At 39.3% G+C, this 23,503-nt stretch overlaps 1 protein-coding gene across 1 annotated transcript in view; it reads right to left on the bottom strand.

The window, feature by feature from the left end:
- Positions 1-23,503, bottom strand: part of spag17 (sperm associated antigen 17) — a 176,148-nt gene that overhangs the window by 86,522 nt on the left and 66,123 nt on the right. Inside the window, exons 27-33 of the mRNA XM_052014463.1 lie at positions 20,614-20,748; positions 19,845-19,958; positions 12,556-12,764; positions 12,236-12,368; positions 7,628-7,806; positions 4,367-4,529; positions 1,477-1,673 (exon numbers count right to left, since the gene is read on the bottom strand). Coding sequence (XP_051870423.1) covers positions 1,477-1,673; positions 4,367-4,529; positions 7,628-7,806; positions 12,236-12,368; positions 12,556-12,764; positions 19,845-19,958; positions 20,614-20,748 — 1,130 coding nt within the window. The remainder of the gene's footprint in view (positions 1-1,476; positions 1,674-4,366; positions 4,530-7,627; positions 7,807-12,235; positions 12,369-12,555; positions 12,765-19,844; positions 19,959-20,613; positions 20,749-23,503) is intronic.

The following is a 23,503-nucleotide window of genomic DNA, read 5'->3' as shown; positions in this document are numbered from 1 at the left end:
ATGTAGCTACTAATCTGTGGAAAATACTGGGTGCCTTTGAAGAAACAAGTCACCCAATTGTTACCTTCTAGCACTTGCATGTTAAGCATAGAAATTTAAAATAGCAACAACAAATATATGAGTCTGCAATTAGCCCATATTTGTGATCAGTTTCAGAATGAAGCAATAAAACCTTCAGCTCATCATTCCAATTGAATAATATGGTAATGGCATAGAAAGGCAATTAGTTCTACACTGGAAATCATTTTGGTACATATCATTCTTTTTAGAGGTTTCTATAAAAGCAGCACATTAATTATTGATTATAGAACTAAATCAATGACAGGCTTGCAATTAAATTTTATTTGGATTAACAAATGTATGTAACTAGAGTGAAAACTATCAATAAGATAACTAAGGTATTTATACCTGTGCACATAATAAAAAACTTATTAAAAGAATACTATAATTATTCACAAGGATGTCAATTAAATTCTCCTCATAAGGAGTTATATTTTAAAACAATATAACCATGTAAGTCAGAATTAATGTGAATCACACTTTGAAGGGTAAAAGGGAAATGTACAAAACTGCTTGTACTATTAGAGACCTATGATACTGAACTCAAAGACTTGGATTTTTCCACTAAACCTGCAAACACTATCTTTTAAATGTATGGTTAAATAGCATTACATATGGTGTAGAATTAAAAATCAATCAATATTCAACATAATTTTGAAGGGTAAATTATAAAGAAGGACACATGCTCCAACAAAAATAAATTGTACTTCATGGTAAGTAGTTCATTTAGTTGTATTTGTGATATAGCTAGAAGCACAACACTGTAATGGATTTAAATTAGTTCAATGAAACTTCCTAAGCTTTATACACAACAGCACCTACTCTAGAAGCCTAGTTATGTGACTTATTAAATTTGAAATGATGTACTGACTTCTTAAATAAAAACAGGAAATGTTAGAGATATTCAGCAGGCCAGGCAACATATGTGGAGAAAGAAACAGTCAATGTTTCGAGTCATCAACCTTTCAACAGAACTGGAAAACTGAGAAATCAGGTGTTTTAAGTTTTAGTGAAGAGGAGGGGTGAAGAGAACAAAGCTACTGTCTGATATGTAGATGATGATTTCCAGGTGACAGAAATACTGTTGATGCCATTTAAGAGAGAGTGCTGCATTAATCTGGAAGAATATAAATAGTGGGAGATGAATGAGAATAAAAAATTATATGAAACTGTGAGATGCAGAACATAGTTGTTGTTGGAAACCTGAAATAAAAGAAAATCCTGGAAATATTCTGCAGGTCAGGTGGCATCTGCAGAGTATCCTAATAAATACAACGAACACTGAGAAAATACGGGGTGGGGGGTAGTAAGCAAGAACAAAGTTGGAAGGTGGGTAATTAGGAGGTAGCAAAACTCAGATTTAAAAACAGTAGAAACGCTGAAGCCATAAGTACATAAAAATTACATCATACTCACTTCTCCAGTTCCTGGATCTGTGGCTTTATAGACTAAAATGGGTTTTATATCCAACTTTTCCATGCCTTTTGTTCCTATAACTAACCCAATTGGTGTGGTAGTTATCCAAGTACCAGGTACAGGATATATTGAAGGAATTTGTGTTGCAGGAGGTTCATCAGTTCTTGGTACAGATTGATCTATATAACCATGCTTTCCTTAAAGAAACAAATAAATGGTATGAAACTCAGAAACATCTTTTTTCATAAGCGATCCTTCCTCATTTGAATCTATTTTGGAGCTTAGTGCATTAGGTTGGAAGAATTACGAGGGAGGGGGCTGCAAAGGGATTGCAATTTTAAAGTACTTGGGGACTGAAAACAAACTGCATGCTGACCACAGGGATGTTTCAGGGTAAGGGAAAGCGAGAAATTAAAGTAGAAGGGGAATGGGCAGCAAGTAGAATTTTAATAGCTTTTCTTTTTGTGGAACTAGAATATTGCTCCATTAATCCAGTCACTTTATTGGCATTATCAACAATTTAAATAATTTTCAGTGTCCTAAAATAAATTTTGAGACCCTTCACGCTGGTCAGGTACAATGCATTGTGTTATAGCTTCTGAGAATCAGATGTCTAACATTACAATTTCAGCTCTGTAAGTCTTCCTGCATTGAATGCTTTTTCACATGACAGTACTGAAAAATCAATGTTTTCAAATATTTCCAAAATTATTTTATGGTACTTTGTATAGATTATGCTAGTTTTTTGCATATTGATATAATTGCATATTGATGCAATTCCATGCATATTGATATAATTGGCATCACCTAGACTACTGTGTTTTTAAGAATACAGCTCAAATATTTTTGTAAGGGACTGAAGGCATAATAGGTCCAAGCTAGCTAATTAAAGATGGCAGGATAGCTGGACTTATGGTCCTGGAAGAGGAAGAGGATTTATCAAATAGGCTTCTCAACCCTGGCTCCAATTGGAAAGTGACTACGAATGGATGTTGGGTGTGGGCAGTATTGTATTTGGTTCCAGTTGGGACAATGTCAAAAGGTCCAGTGACGTTTAAATTCCAAATATTTGAATATAGGAGTTAGGACCAGTCCATTGGGAGCTTTGACCTCTGGCTCTCCCTCATCTATATGGATTTATGCCATCATCAGAAGATACTAAAAATGAATGCAAAACAGACTTTTAATTAGGAGAGCAAAAAAAAACAAAAATGCAGCAAAATATTTAGGTGTGGGACAAACCTAGCACCAAATCCAGAACCTATGACCTAGTGGGGCACAGGGAAATTCCATCCAAACCATACCAACACACATTGGTCGTGCAGCCAAGGTCTCAAGAGGAATACCCCAAAAGCCCTACAAACTTTCTTAGATTGGATATGAGGTAGAGAGATCAGTTGAGATACTGGAGATCTGGTAGTGCCTGTGGAACTAAAACCAGAGAGTGAATACTTTCAGGAGAGAGGGAGGGGAAATAAAGACAAAATAAATACATCTGTTAACTGTACACAACACGATATTTATGATAACTGCATCAAATACTACACTACTGCTGTAGAAGTAAGTTTCAGTAATTCACGTTTCACAAACCTCAATCCTGCTTTGGTGTGTGGAAAATTAAAAAAAATCTAATTTCTATCTGATAAAATGATAAATTTGTATTTCACATCTTTCATACTCTTTCCTTCTTTTCTCACAAAATGATTCCACAGGAACTGCCGGATCTCCATGATCTCAACCGCCCTCTCCATCTCAAATGAATTCCAATTATTTCCCACAAAATGATTTTCAATGATCCTTGCCTTTCTTCCTTGCCTCAGTCACATTCATCAATAAAGGCATTTACTCCTTAATAAAACTAACAGTTTAATTAAAGAATTAAAAACTGCATGTAATAATCAACTTCTGAAATTAGTAACTGTGGTGAGTAATTGTGCATATAACATTTTGAAACAGAAATCTCAGCCTAAAATTTCATTGGTGCTGAGGAGGGACTAAAGATGGTTACCGTGCAGTGCACCAACAAGTGGCACATCAAAATCAGCTGCATTTGACACCCAAGGCATTCAAGTAATATTGACTGGCTCTTAAACATTTGCCTTACAACAGTATTGGCTAAGTCCAGGAGTGCAGCCATGCTTGAGGATAATGCAGGTAAGGGAGTGTTGGCAGTTTTAGGTGTTGCAGGATGGTGTAGTTTTGGGAGTTGAGCAGGAAATCAGATCTAAGATGGAATAAGAGGCTAGAGTTAGGTGTGATCAAGTTGCAAGATGGTGGGTGGGGTACTCTAGGAGAAAGAGATAGGTCAGGTAACTTACACACAGGTTAGGGGATTTGCAGCTCTGGGCTGGAAGCTGTTCATTATAATAACAGAATAACAGGTGGACCTCAGAACATGATGATGTAATTGCCCGAGCAACATTCTACAAAAATGTTCAGTTGAGAAGTATGTTATTCCATGCATGTGTGACCCTAAAATTATGTCACTGGAATGTCACTATCACATTTCATTTTGAGAATAACAGTTTTTTTAAAACAAATAGTACTTAAAAAAAAAGTAGCACTATGTGAATAATTTTAATTGCCTTTTCCTTCAATGATAATGCTTACTTTCCGTACTGTATAAATGGGAACATTATTTCAGTGTATTTGCTTGATAATACTCTTGTGAAGAGCCTTGAGATTTTTCATTCAATTAAAGGTACTACATAAATGCAAATATTGTTGGTGTCGTGTGCCAATTTGTTTTTCCACAAGTAACACTCACACACCCAGGTGATATATGATGAAATCATTGGTTGTATGCAAATAAAACTTTACATCCAGACATTTAACTCAGGATATGTTCCTCATCAGTCACACAAGTAGTTATCTGTTTATTTCCTGTTACCTCTCTTACTTCCTTCTTCACTTAGGAATCTTTTTAGTTCTTTTTCATCCTTTGGTTCTTGATCTTCAGTGTCAGGCTGGTCTCTTGTTACAGTGGATGGTTGAGGAATGGAAACAGGACCTGAATCTGGACTTCTGCTCACAGTCCCATCAGCAAACAGAATCTGGTGAATGTGGGAGTGGATAAAAAGAAAAATATTACTGACAATACTGTGTATTACTTTCAAAATGGCCCCTCATTTCAGCTCCTTTCTTTCTTCTACATGCTGATCCTCAGCAACATTATCTAATTTATGACATCTAGTTCCAGCTCATCCTGTTTCACTCCTTCACTGGTTCCATGGAGTGCAAGAAGCCAGAACCCAGTCCTCATGCCAATCCTTCTGCACGTGCCTGCTGAGGCACCCACAAAACAGACAATGGCAGTGTGACTTGCAAATGGCAACTACGTCTCAGATTGCAGAACCAGAGGCACTGCTGCAGCATTCATTGCCTTGATGGCCTTAGAGAGCCACTACTGCCAAAGGCATCTTTTAGTGTTTTAAATGTCTCTGATAGAAACAGTTAAAAACAATTGAAATGAATTGAAATAAAAATATAGTAAATATAAAAATATAGCTCATTCCCTACCTTTAATTCATGAAAACTATAAATACACAGTGAAGTACAGAAAAGTAAATAAAAAGACTTAGCGAAACTTTCCATTCTAATGAAGATTAGTGAGCCCATTCAATTGAATAGGATTATTACTTGTACAGATGTGACTGATGGAAGCTAAGTGGCCAATTGCAAACTCCTTTTGAGCCCTCAGCCTAGTACATTCAAGAGCCACCCCTAGATTCAATGGCGAGTCCACCGGCAGGGTGAAAGGCAAGATGAACCTGCATTTGATCTCAAGAGCACGCTGTACTTCCACCCCGCAGCATTCAGACACAATGAACAGCAGAGGGAGGATGGATGACAGCTCTCTATGGAATCACCAACAACAATGAAGCATGATCATTTGGTTTGAAGCTGATTTACACAGATGGTGGATTAGGAGTTTGCTTAGAGCACAGCAATGCTAGTTACCCTCTAATTACAACATGATTTTGGTGAAATAAGAAGCAAGGAAGACACTATGGTTAACAAGTTGCCAAAGTCTGTTTGGTCCAAGTTCATTAATTCTGTACTTCACATAGGAAGTGCGTTCCTTTACAATCACTAAATTGCAAAAGTTTATTGGTGAATTTGTACCTTTGAAAAATTCTCCTGCTGATATGAATTGCTATAAAATAGTTGGATAAATCCAGTGAAATCTGGATAATCCTCCCTCATAGATTTCTAACATTCATCTGTGACACTATTCCTCATCCTGACTGCAATCTTTGACCCCAGGATGAGTTTTGACTGTATGGCTACACGAGTTTTGATTGTCTTTTCAATATCCATCATGTTCCCTGATTTCACCTGTATCTCAGCTCTTAAGTTGCTGAAATGTCCACCAATGCCATTGTAACCCTTAGATGTGACTATTGCAAAACAGTTGTTTTGCTTTCCATAAACCTGAGTTCAGCCAAAACTCTCCTGCCTGTGTCCAAATTTGCAAGTGTTGTTCATCCCTTAGGCCCATGCATGATGATTTACACTGATTCTCATTTCAGTAATAATTGATTTTTTTGTGTCTTAAACTTTGTTTTCAAATCTCTCCAAAGCCCTGACCCTATCTTTGTAGTTTCCTTCACTCCCACATGTTATATGTTCTTCTCCAATTCTGTATCCTCTCCAGTTCTCTCCACCACAGCAGCTAAAAATCTTAGCTCTGGAGATGCTGTCCTAAACCTCTTCACCTCTCTTCTCCTTTTAAGAGTAACAGTTTCTTAAAACGTCTCTCTTTGATCAAGGACCTTCTGCCCTAATATCTCCTTAAATGACTCAGTAACAAAAAATATTTGATAATGTTCTTGTAATGCGCCTTCAATGATTTTGCTTTGTTGAATACATGACATATTCAGATAGCTGATCATCAGCTTCGCAGGTAGTGTATGACTTTCTTGGGGTATGACTGGTGTATCCATGAGAGCAAGGATCTTAAACATAATGGATTCCAAGCTCTGGCTGATGGATACATTTACTAGTAATGGAGCAGAAGATTTATAAAGTTCATAAGAACTAAGTTGGTTGAAATATTTGGAAGGTGGGATAGATAGCCCTCCGAGCAGTTTCGGTTTTCCTTCAGTAATTTTGATTGACATATTTGTATTAGCAGATTAAATTTCGGCTTTTATCTGTGATGGGTAAGAAAATATCAGAATGACACAGAAAAGTTACTGAGTTTTTGAGCAATGTTGAATTTAATGAAGTGGATGTTATTAATCATGTCCTTGAAATTCTGATGAGGATGGAGGTAAGGGACCAGAATTTAGACAGGCCCCAGTAACAATATAGGGTATTCTCAAATTGCACTCTATTCAGAGTTTTGATGCAAATGGTGACCAGATTAAAACCTAATTGTTCCCACCACCAGGGGCAACAATACAAATGAGAGTTTAGAACTTGATGATGTCACCTGCCATAAATCACTTCAATTCAACTTTACAATCTGACCATGTGATGAATGCCTGTAAATAACAAACACTTTTTGAACTTCTCTCTCCCTATTTCTGGGGAAAGGCTATCTATTAATATCTACTAAAAGTCATTCAACTCTTACAGATATTTCCAAAAAAAGTATTTTTATTTATTCAGTAACTGGATGTGGACGTCACTGGCAGGACCATTTTCTTGAACTGCTGCAGTCTATGTAGTGCAGATAATCTACATCACTGTAATGAAGGGATTTACAGGATTTTAACCCAGTGAGGACTATAGTGCTCTGAAGAATTCCTAAAGCAATTTCTGAGAATGATTGGCTTTCAATCATAATCATCTTTCTTTGTGCTAGGTATCACTCTAGTCAGTGGTGGAATTTCTTCCAGTCCACCAATTTAATTCTACTCCAATTTCTTGGGGCCACAGTTGGTCAAATGCTGCACTGTGGTAATTTTCACCTCATCTCTGTAATCTAGCTTTCGTTTGTCCATATTTAAATGATTTTTTAGCATTTTCTTCAAGGCCTATTCAGGTCAATTTAACTGTACCTTAGATTTAGGTAGCAACGGGAAAATATGTTGCAGTGAAAGTAACTTTTTTGTGTAATTGAGCAGAAGTAAAAGACTGGAAAACAGATTTTTGTTCTTTTCTCATAATTCAGATTTAAGTTGATAAATCAATAGTGCAATACCTCAGTAGATCCATCCATCATGTACTTTACCACAGTTCCCTGGAGGGTAATGACTCTTGATGCTTCCTGCATTGCAGGCCATTTTCGAGCTGCCTCACAGGGCTGGGAGCCTTTAGTTTTGATGGGATAACTCTGACGCAGCAGTATTCTTTCTTCATACTCATCTTCATTGTTAATACCTTGAAAATTGAACCAAAGTGGAGAAGGTGAATATACTTAGGTACTTGAAGAGGAAAACAACTGTAGCCTGCAACCAAGAAAATTAAAATTGAAACTACTAGTTTCTTTTTGAAATATATTCTAATCAGTACAGCAAAATTAGTTATAAATGTTCTGGTCTGTTCTCTGAAACATAAATTGAAAGCCTTTACAGAGGGATTACATATTTTTCCTTCTTTACTATAGTTCCTAAAATGCTCCAAGATTCACTTAATTGTTTCCTGGGATGACTTTGGAGGAAAAAGTCAGGAGTTGGGCTTGTAGTTATTTGAGTTTAGAAGACTGAGAGATGATCCTATTGAAATATTTATGACTCTGAGGGGTCTCGATAAGATAGACACTGGGAGGATGCTTGCCCTCATGGGGGAATCTAGAACTGGGGGACATAATTTCCTTGAAAGAGGTAACCCATTTAAGAAATAGATGAGGAAGATTTTTTTTTGTTCTCCCAGAGGGTTGAGCATCTTTGGAAATCTCTATCCCAGAGAGCTGCAGAGTTTGACGTATTAAATATATTCAAGGGCAAGAAGTGTAGAGTCAGGGGTTTAGGGGAATATTAAGGAAAATAAGAGTTGAAGCCAAAATTAGTTCAATCATGATTTACGAACTTGAATGATTTTTTGATGATGTGACCGAGAAAGTTGATGAGGGCAGAGCGGTAGATGTAGTTTATATGGACTTCAGTAAGGTTCCACATGGTAGGCCTCTCTGGAAGGTTGGAATCCAGGGAGAGCTGGCTAATTGGATACACAGTTGGATTGATGGTAGAAAGCAGAGGTTGGTGGTTTCTCGAACTGGAGGTCTGTGACTAGTGGTGTACCTCAGGGGTCGGAGCTGAGCCCATTGTTGTTTGTCATCTATATCAACGATTTGGATAAGAATGTACAAGGCATGGTTAGTAAGTTTTCAGATGACACTAAAATAGGTGGTATAGTGGACAATGAAGGAGGTTATCAAAAATTATGAGGGCATCTTGATCAGCTGAGTAAGTGGGCCGAGGAATGTCAAATGAAGTTTAATTCGCATAAGTGCAAGGTGTTGCATTTTGGAAAGTCAAATCCAGGTAGGACTTTCACAGTGAACGGCAGGACCTTGGGGAGTGTTGTAGAAGAGGGGGACCTTGGAGTACAAGTACATGGTTCACTGAAAGAGGAGTCACAGGTAGATAGGGTGATGAAAAAGGGTTTTGGCACGCTGGCCTTCATTAGTCAGGGCAATGAGTATAAAGGTTGGGAAGTCATGGTGCAGTTGTACAGGATGCTGGTGAGGCCGCACTTGGAGTATTGTGTTGTTTTGATCACCTTGCTACAGGAAAGATGTTATTAAACTGGAAAGAGTGCAGAAAGGATTCACAAGGATGTTGCCAGGACTTGAGAGACTGAGTTATAGGGAGAATTTGGGCAGGCTAGGACTTTATACCTTAGAGCGTAGGAGACTGAGAGGTGATCTCATAGGGGTGTATAAAATCACGAGGGGCATAGATAGGGTGAATGCACTCAGTCTTTTTCCCAAGGTTGGAAAGTCAAGAACTGAAGGGCATAGGTTTAAGGTGAGAGGGGAAAGATTTAATAGGAACTTGAGGGGCAACGAAGGGTGGCATCTATGTGGAATGAGCTGCTGGAAGAAGTGGTTGAGGCAGGTACAATAACAACTTTTAAAAGACAGTTGGATGGGTACATGGATTGGGAAGGTTTAGAAGGTTATGGACCAAATGCTGGCAAATGGAAGTTGCTTGGATGGGGCATCTCGGTCAGCATGGACAAATTCGACTGAAGGGCTGTTTCCGTGCTGTATGACTCTATGATCTTATTAAATGGTGAACCAGACTCAAGACTTACTCCTGCTACTACTTCTCATGTTCTTTTGTAATTATGTTTGAAAAACTTAGGTTAAAACATGCATTACAAGCATTTTGTGCATTGCATTTGAAGCTGCAACATGCCAAATAGATTGGAAAATATTTAAGCTCCCTAATACATTTTTAAACCCATACCAATGACCTGTTTCTGATTATCTTACACAACAGAATTGAGGAGTGTGTCCTTTGACCCTCAGCATGACCCAGAACTTTATCTGTACAAAGGTAGCCCTTCAACTTTGCTTAGACCTTAAGTTATCCTCAATCATCTCTTCCAAATCAGTGAACAGGATTAATTCAGCACACTTCAAATTAAAATCTATACTGGATTCTTTAAGACACAGTGCATATCCTGAAATGTAATCAAAAGTAATTAACTTGAAACATTTACTGTTTTTCTCCCTGACTTGCTGAGTATTCCCAGCATTTTCTTTTGCTTTTATGATCTCCTTAAGTCCAGTGCAAGTTTAAAAATTGAGTTGTGGTCTGCATATTTTCATTGGATGGTTCAAATTGAGGATGGCACAGTGGCGCAGCAGATTGTGTTGCTTCTGCACTCCAGCCACCTGGGTTCAATTCTGACCTCCAGTGCTGTCTGTGTAGAGTTTGCACATTCCCCGTGTGATCACATGGTTTCCCTAGGTATTCCTGTTCGCTTCTACATTTCAAAGAGATACTGTAATATTACCCCATGGTGTAATTGGTTGGCAGGATAATTGAAGAATTAATAGGGATGTAAGAAAGGATAAGTTATGTGGAAATAAGTGGGGAATGGGACTGATGGAAATGTTTAGAGAGCCAACATAGACTTAATGGACCACGTGGTCTTCTATGTTGTTAAAACATCAGTAATATCAATATGAGCAAAGGAACATATTGAAATAAATTTACTTCAGGTCTTGTCCATACACATCTAATTTAAGGGCCACTTGTACATTTCCAAAATCACTTCCACTATGCCCCAATAGAAAACCGCATCCAGTGGTTTTTGTATTGAATAGATTTATGTGCAAAGTTGACAATGTGAATATTGCAACCTGAGTTCTTCTTGTGTTTGCCTGATGACAATTTAAGTCACCTTCTTAACTGGAACACAAAGACAAAAAGCAGAAGCCTAAAAGCCTCCTTAAAAAGAAACTGTAGACAACAGCCACACCTAGGGAGCACATAACCAAACGATAGCAGGAGGACATTTTCAAATGACAGTTAATATATCGAAATTTGGAAATTATCAAACATTTTCCTCAAAAAGCAGCATTTCACCTCTTGGTTGAAGAAAACAAAGTAAAATTTTACACTAAATTCTATGATTCAAAAAATGTGATTAAATTCCTAAGTGTCAGTTATTTATAGAAGATAGGTAGATAGAAATTCTATATAATTTTTGTAGTGTCATGGAGCTTGCTTGATTGGTTCCAAGACACTGGAGAGAAATTTCCGAGATTTTCCAAAATTTGGCCGAAGGGCTTTACTGCGCTTTTTAAATCCATTTTGAGATTAATGTAGGACTTATCCATTAGTGATACAAAAAGGTTACGAACAGCCCTTTCCAAACTTCCAGTACCTTGAAATTCTGCAAGGGCAGACAAGGTGGAGGAATAAACAAGTGAAGGTGCTGACAGTGAAATCATTATCTCCTCTCTCCAACACCAGTGCATTACCTTTGCAGACATCTGCATGATTACTTCAAAAACCACCTCCAGTGCTACAATTATTGGTGACCCCCAGATTACAGCCTTTCAGGTAACAGAAATTTGTCCTTATAGAATTCACAAATCACTACCCAAAATTTTGAGAAATGGAATAAAATTCGCTCTCGCAGAATTCATGTGAAAAATAAGTAAATAAGCGCTATTTTTTCTCCAACTCTCATTTCTTGATGCATGCACATTGGGCACGGCCTTGCATTATGGAAAATTACGATACAGATCGTTTCCTAGGGATGCAATGCCCTGCAACGCAAGGGTCACTTGTACTACTAATTTGGATAAAATGGGATGCAAGATAACAGTGTCAACAAATTACTTTCCAAGTTGCACAGAATCCTAATGTACCACATTTCTTCTCTGCTGGATCAAAATCCTGGAATTACCAACTTAATTATGTCAGCAAAACTACTTATATCTAAGACAAGGCAAATCACCACATTCTCAGGTCAATCAGGGATGGAAATAAATGTGACCTTACCAGGGTTGCCCATATCCCAAGAACATTTCTTTTTAAAGGAGGTAAACAAATATGTTCAAGGTGCAAGGTTGGTTTGCGGGAGAATTATGCAGCTGGCAGATTGTCCTTTGAAGACCCCTGTTCTAATCAAATTTAGATACTGATAAAGCAACAGTTATGCTTTCGTTTTGTAGCAAAGTCTATGCAGCACAATTATTCTTGTATTATTTAAGCTGTTGTAAGGATGGGACAATTTTCTTTTACACTTTAGTGACTAGCTTCATTCACAATAAGAAATCAAGTCTCAAGTCATTTTTGATCAAATGTAGCAAACAAAATTTGAAAAATATATTTAAGTGACAGACCTATGGAGCGTTCTGTGAAGAATGTAGTCAACAGTCCATCTGGAGAACATGCATTCAAACGCAAGAACACTGGAGGTTCTGGAACATCTTCTGGAGTGGGTGCAGGTACAAGCTCAGGCTGTTCAATTTCCACCTGTATAAGGAAGCATAGATTAACCTCATAGAAAAGCAAACTGTTGTAGCCGAAATGCTGGATTACTTTCAATTGCTGCCTTCCTTATTATTGAATTTAGAGAATCCTTCAATATTTTTGGAATGAACCCAATTATAGATAATCATATCACATAAACAAAAAATATAGTAATGAATCCAAAATATACCTTTGGTTCTTCTTTTGGCTGCTGTGGTTCCTCTACAGGTGCACTCGAAATAGATTCCTTCTTATTCTTCCCCTTTGCTGAGGGAGTACTTTTACTCTTGGAGGATTTTTCTGGTTTAGCAGTGGGTGGTGGAGTGATAATAGGACCTGGTGTAGGGGCATGGACTGGTGGGATATTCAAAATTTCAGCTAGTATTGGATCTTCTTCAACTAAAAATAAAATATTTAAGTGAGTGTATGTGTGATACTGTTCCCTTTACACAATATCCTTACTTGATATCAGTTTTACACATGTGATACGTCTACAATCTACAAGTGAGAGGAAATAACTCTAAAAATATTCACATCCTCAGTGATGGCGGGATCTAGCATGTTAATGTTAAAGTTAAGGCTGAGGCATTTAGAACCCTGCACAACCAGAAGGGCCAAGTGGGTGATCCACTTTAGCTTCCTCCTGAGATCCCCACCACAATCCATTCATCAGCCAATTCAATTCACTCCATGTGAGATCAATAAACAGCTGAGATTAACTGAATCAGCAAAGGCTACGAGACCAGACAACTTCCTGGCTGTAATCCTGAAAATTTATGCTCCAGAACCTGCAGAATTTTCCGTTAAGGTAATTACCACCCAATCAGTTTAATTTCAATCATCAGCATATGGTTATGGGGGGGGGGGGGGGGGGGGGGAGCCACTTGGCCCATCATGTCCATGCCAGTTGTCTACCAGAACCTCTAGTTCCAGCCACTAGTCCTTCTTCTGTACCTTGCAACCTTTTTATACAACATACATTTATCCAATTGCCTCTGGAATCTGCACCCATCTCAACAGCAGTGCATTCCAGATTCCAATCACAAGCTGCAAAAAAAATGTTTTCCCTTTCTTACTCCTAATTTTTATACCTGTGACCTCTAATCCTCAACCCCTCCAAAGGAAAAGCCTGCCACCATCCACTCTGTTCAGACCCTTCATCGTTTTAAATATTTCTATCACATCACTCATCAGCCTTCAATACTCCAAAGAAAACAGTCCTAGCTCTCTAATGTATCCTTGTAATTGTAGTCCCACATACCAGGAAGCATTCTTGAAAATCTTTTCTGGACCCTCTATGCCTTCATATCCTTCCTATATTGCATCAACCAGAATTGAACACAATGCTTCGCTTGAGGCATGACCAGAATTTTGTGAAGGTACTATATAGCTTCCCTGCTTTTATATTCTATGCCTCTGTTGATAAAGCACAGAACTGCATGTGCCTTATTAACAGCTTTCTCAAAATGCCCTGCTATTTTCACCGATTTGTGCACACATTCCCCCAGGCTGTCTCTGCTGCTGTACTCCTTTTAGAAGAGTGTTCTTTATTCTATATTGTCCTGCCAAAATGCTTCACCTCATTTCTCCACATGAAACTTCATCTGCTATGCATCTTTCTGTAAACCAGCCTGTTTCAATCGTGATGTAATCTGTCACTAATCTTCTTGTAGTTCATAATACTTTCAAGTTTTGTGGCAGGTGGCTGGCTTATCCAAATCCAGATTATTAGTATAGATCAAAAAAAAGCAATGCAAAAAAAGATCAAGAAAATTCATCTTCCAGCAGTCTGAAAGATAATCATTCACCGTGGCCTCTGTTATCTGTTGCTTAGCCAACTTCATTCCCATCCCTGTTGTGCCATGTACTTCAACTCTGTTGATATGTGCTTATGTGCACCATAAAAGCCTTCTCAAAGTTGATTCTGTCCACATGGACTGCATTACCCTTATCAATGCTATCTATTACCTTGTCAAAAAAACCCATTAAATTGATTAAACACAATTTACTTGGACAAATACATGCTGGCTTGCTTAATTTATCTATTTTCCTCCAACTATTAATATTATCTACCATAGAACCATACAGCACAAAACAGGACCTTCGGCCCACCATGTTGTGCCGTCCATCAAACCACCCTCACACTATCTAACCCTTTCCTCCTGCATATCCCTTTATCTCACATTCCTCCAAACGCCTATCCAACGAACTCTTGAACCTGTCCAATGTCTCTGCCTCCACCACCACCCCAGGCAGTGCATTCCATGCACCAACCACTCTCTGGGTGAAAAACCTCCCCCTGACATCTCCCCTGAACCTCCCACCCATAACCTTAAAGCCATGACCTCTCGTCTTGAGCATTGGTGCCCTGGGAAGGAGGTGCTGACTGTCTACTCTATCTATTCCTCTCAATCTTTTATATACCTCTATCATGTCTCCTCTCATCCTCCTCCTTTCCAGTGAATAAAGCCCTAGCACCTTAAGCCTCTCCTCATATTCCATACGCTCTAATCCAGGCAGCATCCTGGTAAATCTCCTCTGCACCCTCTCCAACGCCTCCACATCCTTCCTATAATGCGGCGACCAGAACTGAACACAGTACTCTAAGTGTGGTCTAACTAGAGTTTTGTAAAGCTGCATCATCACTTCGCGGCTCTTAAACTCAATCCCACGATTTATGAAAGCCAACATCCCACAGGCCTTCTTAACTGCTCTATCCACCTGTGAGGCAACTTTCAGTGAACTGTGAATATGAACCCCCAGATCCCTCTGCTCCTCTACACTGCCAAGTACCTTGCCATTTACCCTGTATTGAACTCCATCTGCCACTTGTCAGCCCAGCTCTGCATCCTATCAATATCCCTCCGTAAGCTCCGACAGCCCTCCACACTATCCACAACACCGCCGATCTTAATGTCATCTGCAAACTTACTAACCCAGCCTTCCACCCCCTCATCTAAGTCATCTATAAATATCACAAAAAGTAGAGGTCCCAGAACCGATCCCTGCGGGACACCACTAGGCACTGCCCTCCAATCCGAGGGCACTCCCTCCACCACAACCCTTTGCTTTCTACAGGCAAGCCAATTCCTAATCCACACAGCCAAACTTCCCTGGATCCCTCTGACCTTCTGAAGAAGCCTACCATGAGGAACCTTATCAAACGCCTTACTAAAATCCATATAGACCACATCCACTGCACTACCCTCATCAATCTTCCTCGTCACCTCCTCAAAGAACTCTATCAGGCTTGTGAGGCAAGATCTTCCCTTCACAAAGCTATGCTGGCTGTCCCTAATCAGTCCATGATTCTCTAGGTGTTCATAGATCCTATCCCTGAGAATCCTTTCTAACAGCTTACCCACCACAGACGTGAAACTCACCGGTCTGTAATTCCCCGGACTATCCCTACTACCTTTTTTGAACAAGGGGACAACATTTGCCACCCTCCAATCCTCTGGCACCATCCCCGTGGACAACGAGGACTCAAGGATCCTTACCAGCGGTTCAACAATCTCCTCCCTCGCCTCTCGAAGCAGCCTGGGGAAAATCCCGTCAGGCCCCGGAGATTTATCTGTCCTGATATTATTTAACAACTTCAACACATCCTCTCTCCTGATATCTACATCCTCGAGAACATTACCCTTACCAGCACTCCCTTCTGCGTCATCAAGACCCCTCTCCTTGGTGAGTACCGAAGAGAAGTATTCATTGAGAACTTCTCCCACTTCCGCCGCCTCCAGGCACATTCTCCCACCTTTGTCCTTAATCGGACCTACCTTTACCCTAGCCATCCTCCTACCCTTCACGTATGTGAAAAAGGCCTTGGGATTTTCCTTAACCCTACCAGCCAGTGCCTTTTCATGTCCCCTTCTAGCTCTCCTCAGCCCTTCCTTAAGTTCCTTCCTCGCTACTCTATATTCCTCACGGGCCCTGTCTGAACCTTGCTGCTTATACCTTATGTATGCTACCTTCTTCTCCCTAACTAGTCATTCTACCTCTCTCGTCACCCACAGTTCCTTCACCCCGCCATTCCTTCTCTGCCTCACCAGGACATATTTATCCCTAACATCCTGCATAAGATCCCTGAACATCGACCACATCTCCATGGTACATTTCCCTTCAAAAAGGACATCCCAATTTACACTCCCAAGTTCTCTCCTTATAGCCTCACAGTTCGCCCTTCCCCAATTAAATATCTTCTTGTCCTCTCTGCACCTGTCCCTGTCCATGACAATTTTAAAGGTTATGGAGCAATGGTCACCGTCCCCCAAATGCTCACCCACCAATAGATCCTTCACCTGTCCCGGTTCATTTCCTAAAACTAGATCTAGCATGGCATTCCCTCTAGTCGGCCTGTCGACATACTGCGTCAGGAATCCCTCCTGGACACATTTAACAAATTCCGTCCCATCGAAACCTTTGGCACTAAGCAGGTTCCAGTCTATATTTGGGAAGTTGAAGTCTCCCATTATAACAACCCTGTTATTTTTGCTTCTCTCCAAACACTGCCTGCCAATCTGCTCCTCTATATCTCTACTGCTACCGGGGGGCCTACAGAATACTCCTAGTAGAGTAACTGCTCCTTTCTTCCACCCGTATGGACTCTAGAGATGATCCTTCTACAACATCCTTTCTGCAGCCGTAACAGTGTCCCTGACCAGTATCGCTACCCCTCCTCCTCTTCTCCCCACTTCCCTATCCCTCTTAAAACACCGAAAACCAGGAATATTCAATATCCACTCCTGCCCTGATGTCAGCCACGTCTCAGTAATAGCCACAATATCATAGTCCCCCATACTTATCCAAGCCCTCAGTTCATCTCCCTTATTCATGACGCTTCTTGCATTTAAGTAAACACACTTCAGTCCATCTACCTTACTACTTTTATAGCCTGTATTCTGCTTCTCCTTCCCCAAAGCCTCTCTACCTGTTTGATCTAACTTTTCCCCATCTTATCTAGATTGATGTTTCTAAAAGTTTTCCCATGCCCAAGGTGAAACTAACAGGCCAGTAGTTGTTGGGCTTGTCTTCACTCCCCCTTTCGAAACATTTGCTATTCCCTAGTCCTCTGGCACCACCCTATGATATCCTGCAGCACTGGGATATTATTGTCAGCACCCCTACGATTTCCTCAAAATTCTAGAATGCAACCCATCCACTCTTAGTGACTTATCTACTTTTAAGTTCCGCCAATATTTCTAATATCTCCAAGCAATCAACTTTAAATGTATCCAACTTGTCAAATATCTCCTCCTTCACTAACAATTTGGTAGCACCCTCTTCCCTGGTAAAGACAGAAGCAAAGTATTTTTTTATTATCTTAATAGTGCCCTAAGCATCCATATGGAAGTTCCCATTTTTCTCCTGAATGTCCACCACTCCTCCATGTACTACCCAGTTTTGTTTACATGCCTATAGAACACGGCTGAATTTCCATTTATTTTGACAGCTGATCTTTTCTCACATGCTCACTTTACCTCTTCTTTTAATGTTCACTTCCCTTCGGGCTCTTCTATAATCAATCTAGTTATTGCTTGTACTTACAAACTGACATTTGCCATGAGCAGCTGTTTTTGCTTTATCTTTACCACTGTCTCTTTCATCATCAAGGGAGTTCTGGATATGTTTGTTCTTCCGTTGCCCCTCATGGAAATGTGCCTCATCTGTACTCAAATCATCTCTTCCTTCAAGGCAGCCCTTGTTCTATTATGATTTTTGCCTGTCATCTTTTCCTTCCAATTTACCTGAATCAGATTCACTCTCATCCCATTTTCACTTTGAATTGTTCCTTCTCCTTTTCTGTAGTTGACTTAAAGCTTATGATGTTATGATCGCTATCTCCGAAATGTTCCCTACCAAAACATGGTGCACTCAACCCATCTCTTGGCCCAGAGCCAATTCAAGCAATGCCTCTTTCTTCATAGAATCACTAATCATGACTTTGACTTTGAATCAGAAACATACTGCTCTGAAAAATTATCTGTCTGTCTTGAGAAATCCGTCCAGATCATTTGAAGTGCACCTGCATGGAGACTCCTACTCCTTGAAGTCTGCACTTGTAATTTAGGTTTATCATACTGCTCTGCCCATGGCCCCTTGGATAGATTGTTGAAGCAATTTGATGGGGAAATAAGTCTACCTGTTCATGTTATGTGAGTGCACACTATTTTTGCTGTTTTCTCAATACATGTTAAAATGATCCATCTCAGTGGGTACTGCAATATTCACTTCAAGCTATAACTGCTCTTGGGAAATACAATGTTTAAAAGCAATAGGCAAGCTTCTTGACAGTCGTCATTGTTAATATTGCCACATCTACTGACACATCTGCACAGAAACATGCACAGATTTCTGAAGGATTCCAGTAATTTGCAAAATCTGCAATTTTGAGAGTTGATGCATCACCCACGTGATTTGCTTAGGACTGTTGGATTGTCCAGAGTTGTGATGCAAACATTGATTTGTCATGGACTAGGATGGGCATACAATATAATATTTGTTTGAGAAGAGCCTCTTCAGCAGGCAATGTTGGACCTATGAAATGCAACAAATAGCATACAGCAGCAACTGCTAAGTCTGTTGTGATTTAGTTGAAACAGTCACTGACTAATTCCTCCTGCTGTTGTTAATACAGAAAGCAGTGTGCAAACTGGAGTCATTCATAAATTCAGAACCATCAGGACTGTTTGGCTGCTTAACATGGAAAATCCTTGGAGTTAAAAAGCTGATTCTTTCATGGATGCTTTTTCTTGTTCCAGAGCTGCCTATATCAGTCCTTACAGGAATATGGCTGTGTGTCAGGATTCAGCTTCTTGCAGACTACAGGCAGCATTTACTATTGGCATTTGTCATGGATTGTAGAAGCAACTAAAGGTAAAGTCTATTCTCAGAGTCACATAGTAAATACATGTCATAATACCTTAACCATCTTATACCAAAGTCAGCTGGTATATAGACTATCACTGTCCCAGTTATTATCTCCCTGCCTGAGTACACAGCCAGGAGAGTAGAGTCCTTGAGTAAATCTCCAAGTAATCTGCAAGCTAATACCCATTACATTTTTCTTCTTCTCTCTCTTACTCTGCCTGCTCCTCATGCTTCTGTTTCCCCAACTCCTCCTCCTCTGCTTGTACCTGTTGCTTGCCAAATTGCTCCTCCTGCTGGCAAAAACTGAATCCTCCTTATGGCAAAGTTTGAAATACATAGCAGAAAATGACAAAGTATCCAATCCTCTGTGGAGAGTACCAGAGAGAATCCCTGAGGATCTAAACACTATAATCATCTTGGAAGGGTCCAATGGTAAAAAAGATTTCATGACATGCTTTGCTTTAGTTAAAGTCAGCTGTAAGTGAAAGAATGTACATCTATTTTGCACAATACAGTCTTGTAGATACAGTAACTATACTTTGTGCTTATGTTATTAACAGAACTTAAGAGTATTTGTGCAGTCCGAATTTTAATTTTTTACTTCTTTACCTTTTTTCTGTTCCTTTTCAGGGACATCTTTACTAAGTGTTAAAATTATTCCATCATCAAGGACAGCTGAAAATGATCCAAACTTGCTGACAGGCATTTTTGTCCTTTCTCCCTCTGCATGAATGACACAATTGCAGAATTAACTTTTTTCCTAAAACAGAAGATTTTACCATACCAGCATCCAGAATTTTACCCCTCATGTTTCTCAGACAGTACGTAAAGAACAGGTTTCTACTGTTTTTGAAAAGATAAGATTATTGTAGCATATTTATTTCACGATGGTGCCTAGGACTAGAACAGAGAACAGAGCTGGCTTGACATGATGACACATTTACACATTTTGTAATACTTCAGGTTGATTGCTTATGGTGTGTTGGGAGCACCAGAGATGCTAGAAACATTCTGCATGTGAAATGTGAAAGTCCACAGGCAGGGAAGTCTGCTCATCAAGTACAACATATGTTTAAGACCAAATATCTCTGAGAAAATGGATTTTGGAAACCAGGGACATCAGCTGAGCTGCCACTATAGATTCACTGGAAGTCCGAAGGAAACCTGGTTTACCCAGTTACAGTAATCTCACACAACAAAATTATTTTAAATGTGGGGAAATGTCTTTGAAATAAAAAAACACATCTCCACAAGATAGACATTGTACTAAACAACTAAGATCATAGATCAGTTGTAATTTAACTTGCAATATAATTGAAGTTAATTTATTTTATTAAAAACTTAAGTATTAAGGATACCCATAAATACTTTTTCTCACCTTCCTTAAAATTTTCAGACTGCGTCTTCTCTGTTGGAACAACTTTGTTTTCATCCAAATTCTTTATGGGATCTGTGATGTAGGTGAAGAAATTATGACTGTCCTTCATTACACACATCTGAATAATTGTTGAACCTATTGCAAAAGGCAACAAAATACTTGTTAATAACTTGGTACTAATCCTTTATTGTTTAATGACAATGAAGTTACACAATCTGCTCATTTTTAAAAAATTAACAAGTAAAGAAAAACCTTTGCTTGGTAATTAACTACACCAAAGCTACATCAGTGACAGTACCAGACAATTGTGGATAATACCAAGATAGGTGGAGGAACAGGTCGTGTTGCAGAGGCAGGGAGTCTGCAGAAGGTTGGGAGAATGAGCAAAGTGGCAGATGGAATACAGCATAGGGAAGTGTGGGGTTGTGCACTTTGGCAGGAAGAATAAAGGTGTAGATTGTTTTCTAAATGGGGAGAAAATTCAGAAATCAAAGGTGTAAAGGGACTTGGGCATCCTAGTTTAGGATTCCCTCAAGGTTAACCTGCAGGTTGAGTTGGTAGTAAAGGCGGCAAATGCAATGTTGGCATTCATTTCGATAAGACTAGAATATAAAAGCAAGGATGTACTGCTGAGGCTTTATAAGGCATTGGTCAGACCGCATATGGAATATTGAGAGCAATTTTGGGCCCTGTATCTAAGGAAGGATCTGCTGGTCCTGGAGATGGTCCAGAGAATGTTCACAAGAATGATCCCTGAATGAAAGGCTTAACATATGAACAGCAATTGATGTCTCTGGGCCTGTATTCGATGGAGTTCAGAAGGATGGGGGGGGGGGGGGGGGGGGGGGAATCTACCGGATACTGAAAGGACCGGATAGAATGGACGTAGAGGGGACATTTCCATTAATAGGAGGTCTAGGATCCGAGGGTACGGCCTCAGAATAAAGGGATCTCTCTTTAACACTGAGATGAGGAGGAATTTTTTCAATCAGAGGGTGGTGAATCTGTGGAATTCATTGCCACGAAGAGCTGTGGAGGCCAAGTCATTGGGTGTATTTAAGGCAGGGATTGATACGTTCTTGATTGGTATGGGGGTTAAGTGTTATGGGGAGAAGGCAAGAGAACGGGGTTGAAAATATCAGCCATGATTGAATGGCAGAGCAGACTTGATGGGCCGATAACTTATGGTCTCATGGACAACTGCTTGAATCCCCTTGGTAAACAGCAAAAGAAAGCTTTGCTACCAATCCAGATGCTTCCTTCCTGAAATGCAGTAATCTGCTGTTCAAAATCAAAACATTCTGATCATCTCAAAGCCTCATACCTCCTGCATGGTATAAAACTGTCATGATTATGGTGTTCAACAACCACAGTAATCTTCCTGTTGATAGTTAGTGGTACTATTTCATCTTCACATGGTTTCTAGTGTGATGCTCAGTCTATAGTTCCTTCCTTTGAACGGAAGGTATCCTTCTTTCCTCTGCCATTCAGTGTCTGTATCCAAATCTAAAACTAAGTGGTTCTGATGGAAGTCATACTAAATGCTAAGAAGCAAGGACTGGTGAAAAGGTGTTCTCTGAACACAGTGGTCGGCATTTCAGGATTGCCAATATTTTCCTGTGTGACTGTGAGCAACAATAGGATTTCCATGTGAATGTAGGCAATTCTGAGTTTGTAATCAATATTTCATTATCGTTTCTCTGAATCAATTGATGCTAGACTCCACATTGGACTCCAAAGCTGAGGTAATCTCCTACCATCTACACTGGGGAATTTACATGAACCACCTTGTGCTAAGTTGAACTTAATGCCAAAAATGCCTTACCATTTATTTCCATGGAATGAACTACAGTAATATTGATTGTTTTCAGTTGTTTAATGCTTTTAATTGCTTTAATTTTTGTACATTTTTTAGAAAGCTTTATATTAGATTTAATAGGTTTTGTATGTCAGAAACATTGAGTGTTTGACCACTTTGACTATTCCGATTAAGCTAGGGGGCATGAAGGTGCTTTCAACTTGCAGTGATCCATGCTATGCATGTATATTACATGATGGTCAATGGCAAGTGGTGGCAGCAAATTCTATACAATTATTGATTAACCTTTCCTTCACTTTGTTAATGACTGAGACTGTAACACATTTGATCGTAGGGTCCTGTGTCTTAACTGCACTAGATCAGCTTGGCTACATATATTCAGTGTTGTCAACAACCTGTTAATGATGCCAGAAAGCCTGCCTTTGCAGCTTCATTAGGTTAGCATTTAATTCTAGAATTTGCTTGAAGATGATGAAGATAATGAGGTTATATAATGTACATAACTATCTTGTTGCAGGTGTTCCAGAGTGCACTGCCGGCTTAGAATAGGCAGTCTTAGGTTGCAATTAGCTGTGTTATTTCTAACCTAAAGTGGTTGATAATGAGATTGAGAATTAATACCTCCCTTATTTTAAATGGCACATAAATAAAGGAGTGGGAAAAGTAATATATAGTTAGTCCAGAAAAGGGCAAATGAACCTTAATTTATCAGAAGGGAAAGAATTGATGAACTTATGATTGAACTTATGACTGTGAGCAACAATAGGATTTCCATGTGAATTTTGGCAATTCTGAGTTTGTGATCAATATTTGATGATTGAAGGGAAAGAATTATCTTATTTTAAATACAGGGAAATTTCTGGAATAAAAAAAAGGACTCTCTCTACAAGAAAGGCATTGAAACTCAGATCACAAATCAGTGATTTAAAGCTCGAATATTAACATCAGCATCTGCAAGGACAGCTAACTTGGAAGTCTAAATCATTAAGGTTAGTCTTGTATTTCACATATTACACATTTCAGCTACTTAGCAGTGTTAAATGTGTTTGGGCAATTAGGAATGTATTTGGC

The sequence above is a fragment of the Pristis pectinata genome, chromosome 4 (genome assembly GCF_009764475.1).
Source record: "Pristis pectinata isolate sPriPec2 chromosome 4, sPriPec2.1.pri, whole genome shotgun sequence".
Taxonomy (NCBI): Eukaryota; Metazoa; Chordata; class Chondrichthyes; order Rhinopristiformes; family Pristidae; genus Pristis; species Pristis pectinata.
This window is presented reverse-complemented; position numbering and strand designations above follow the sequence as displayed.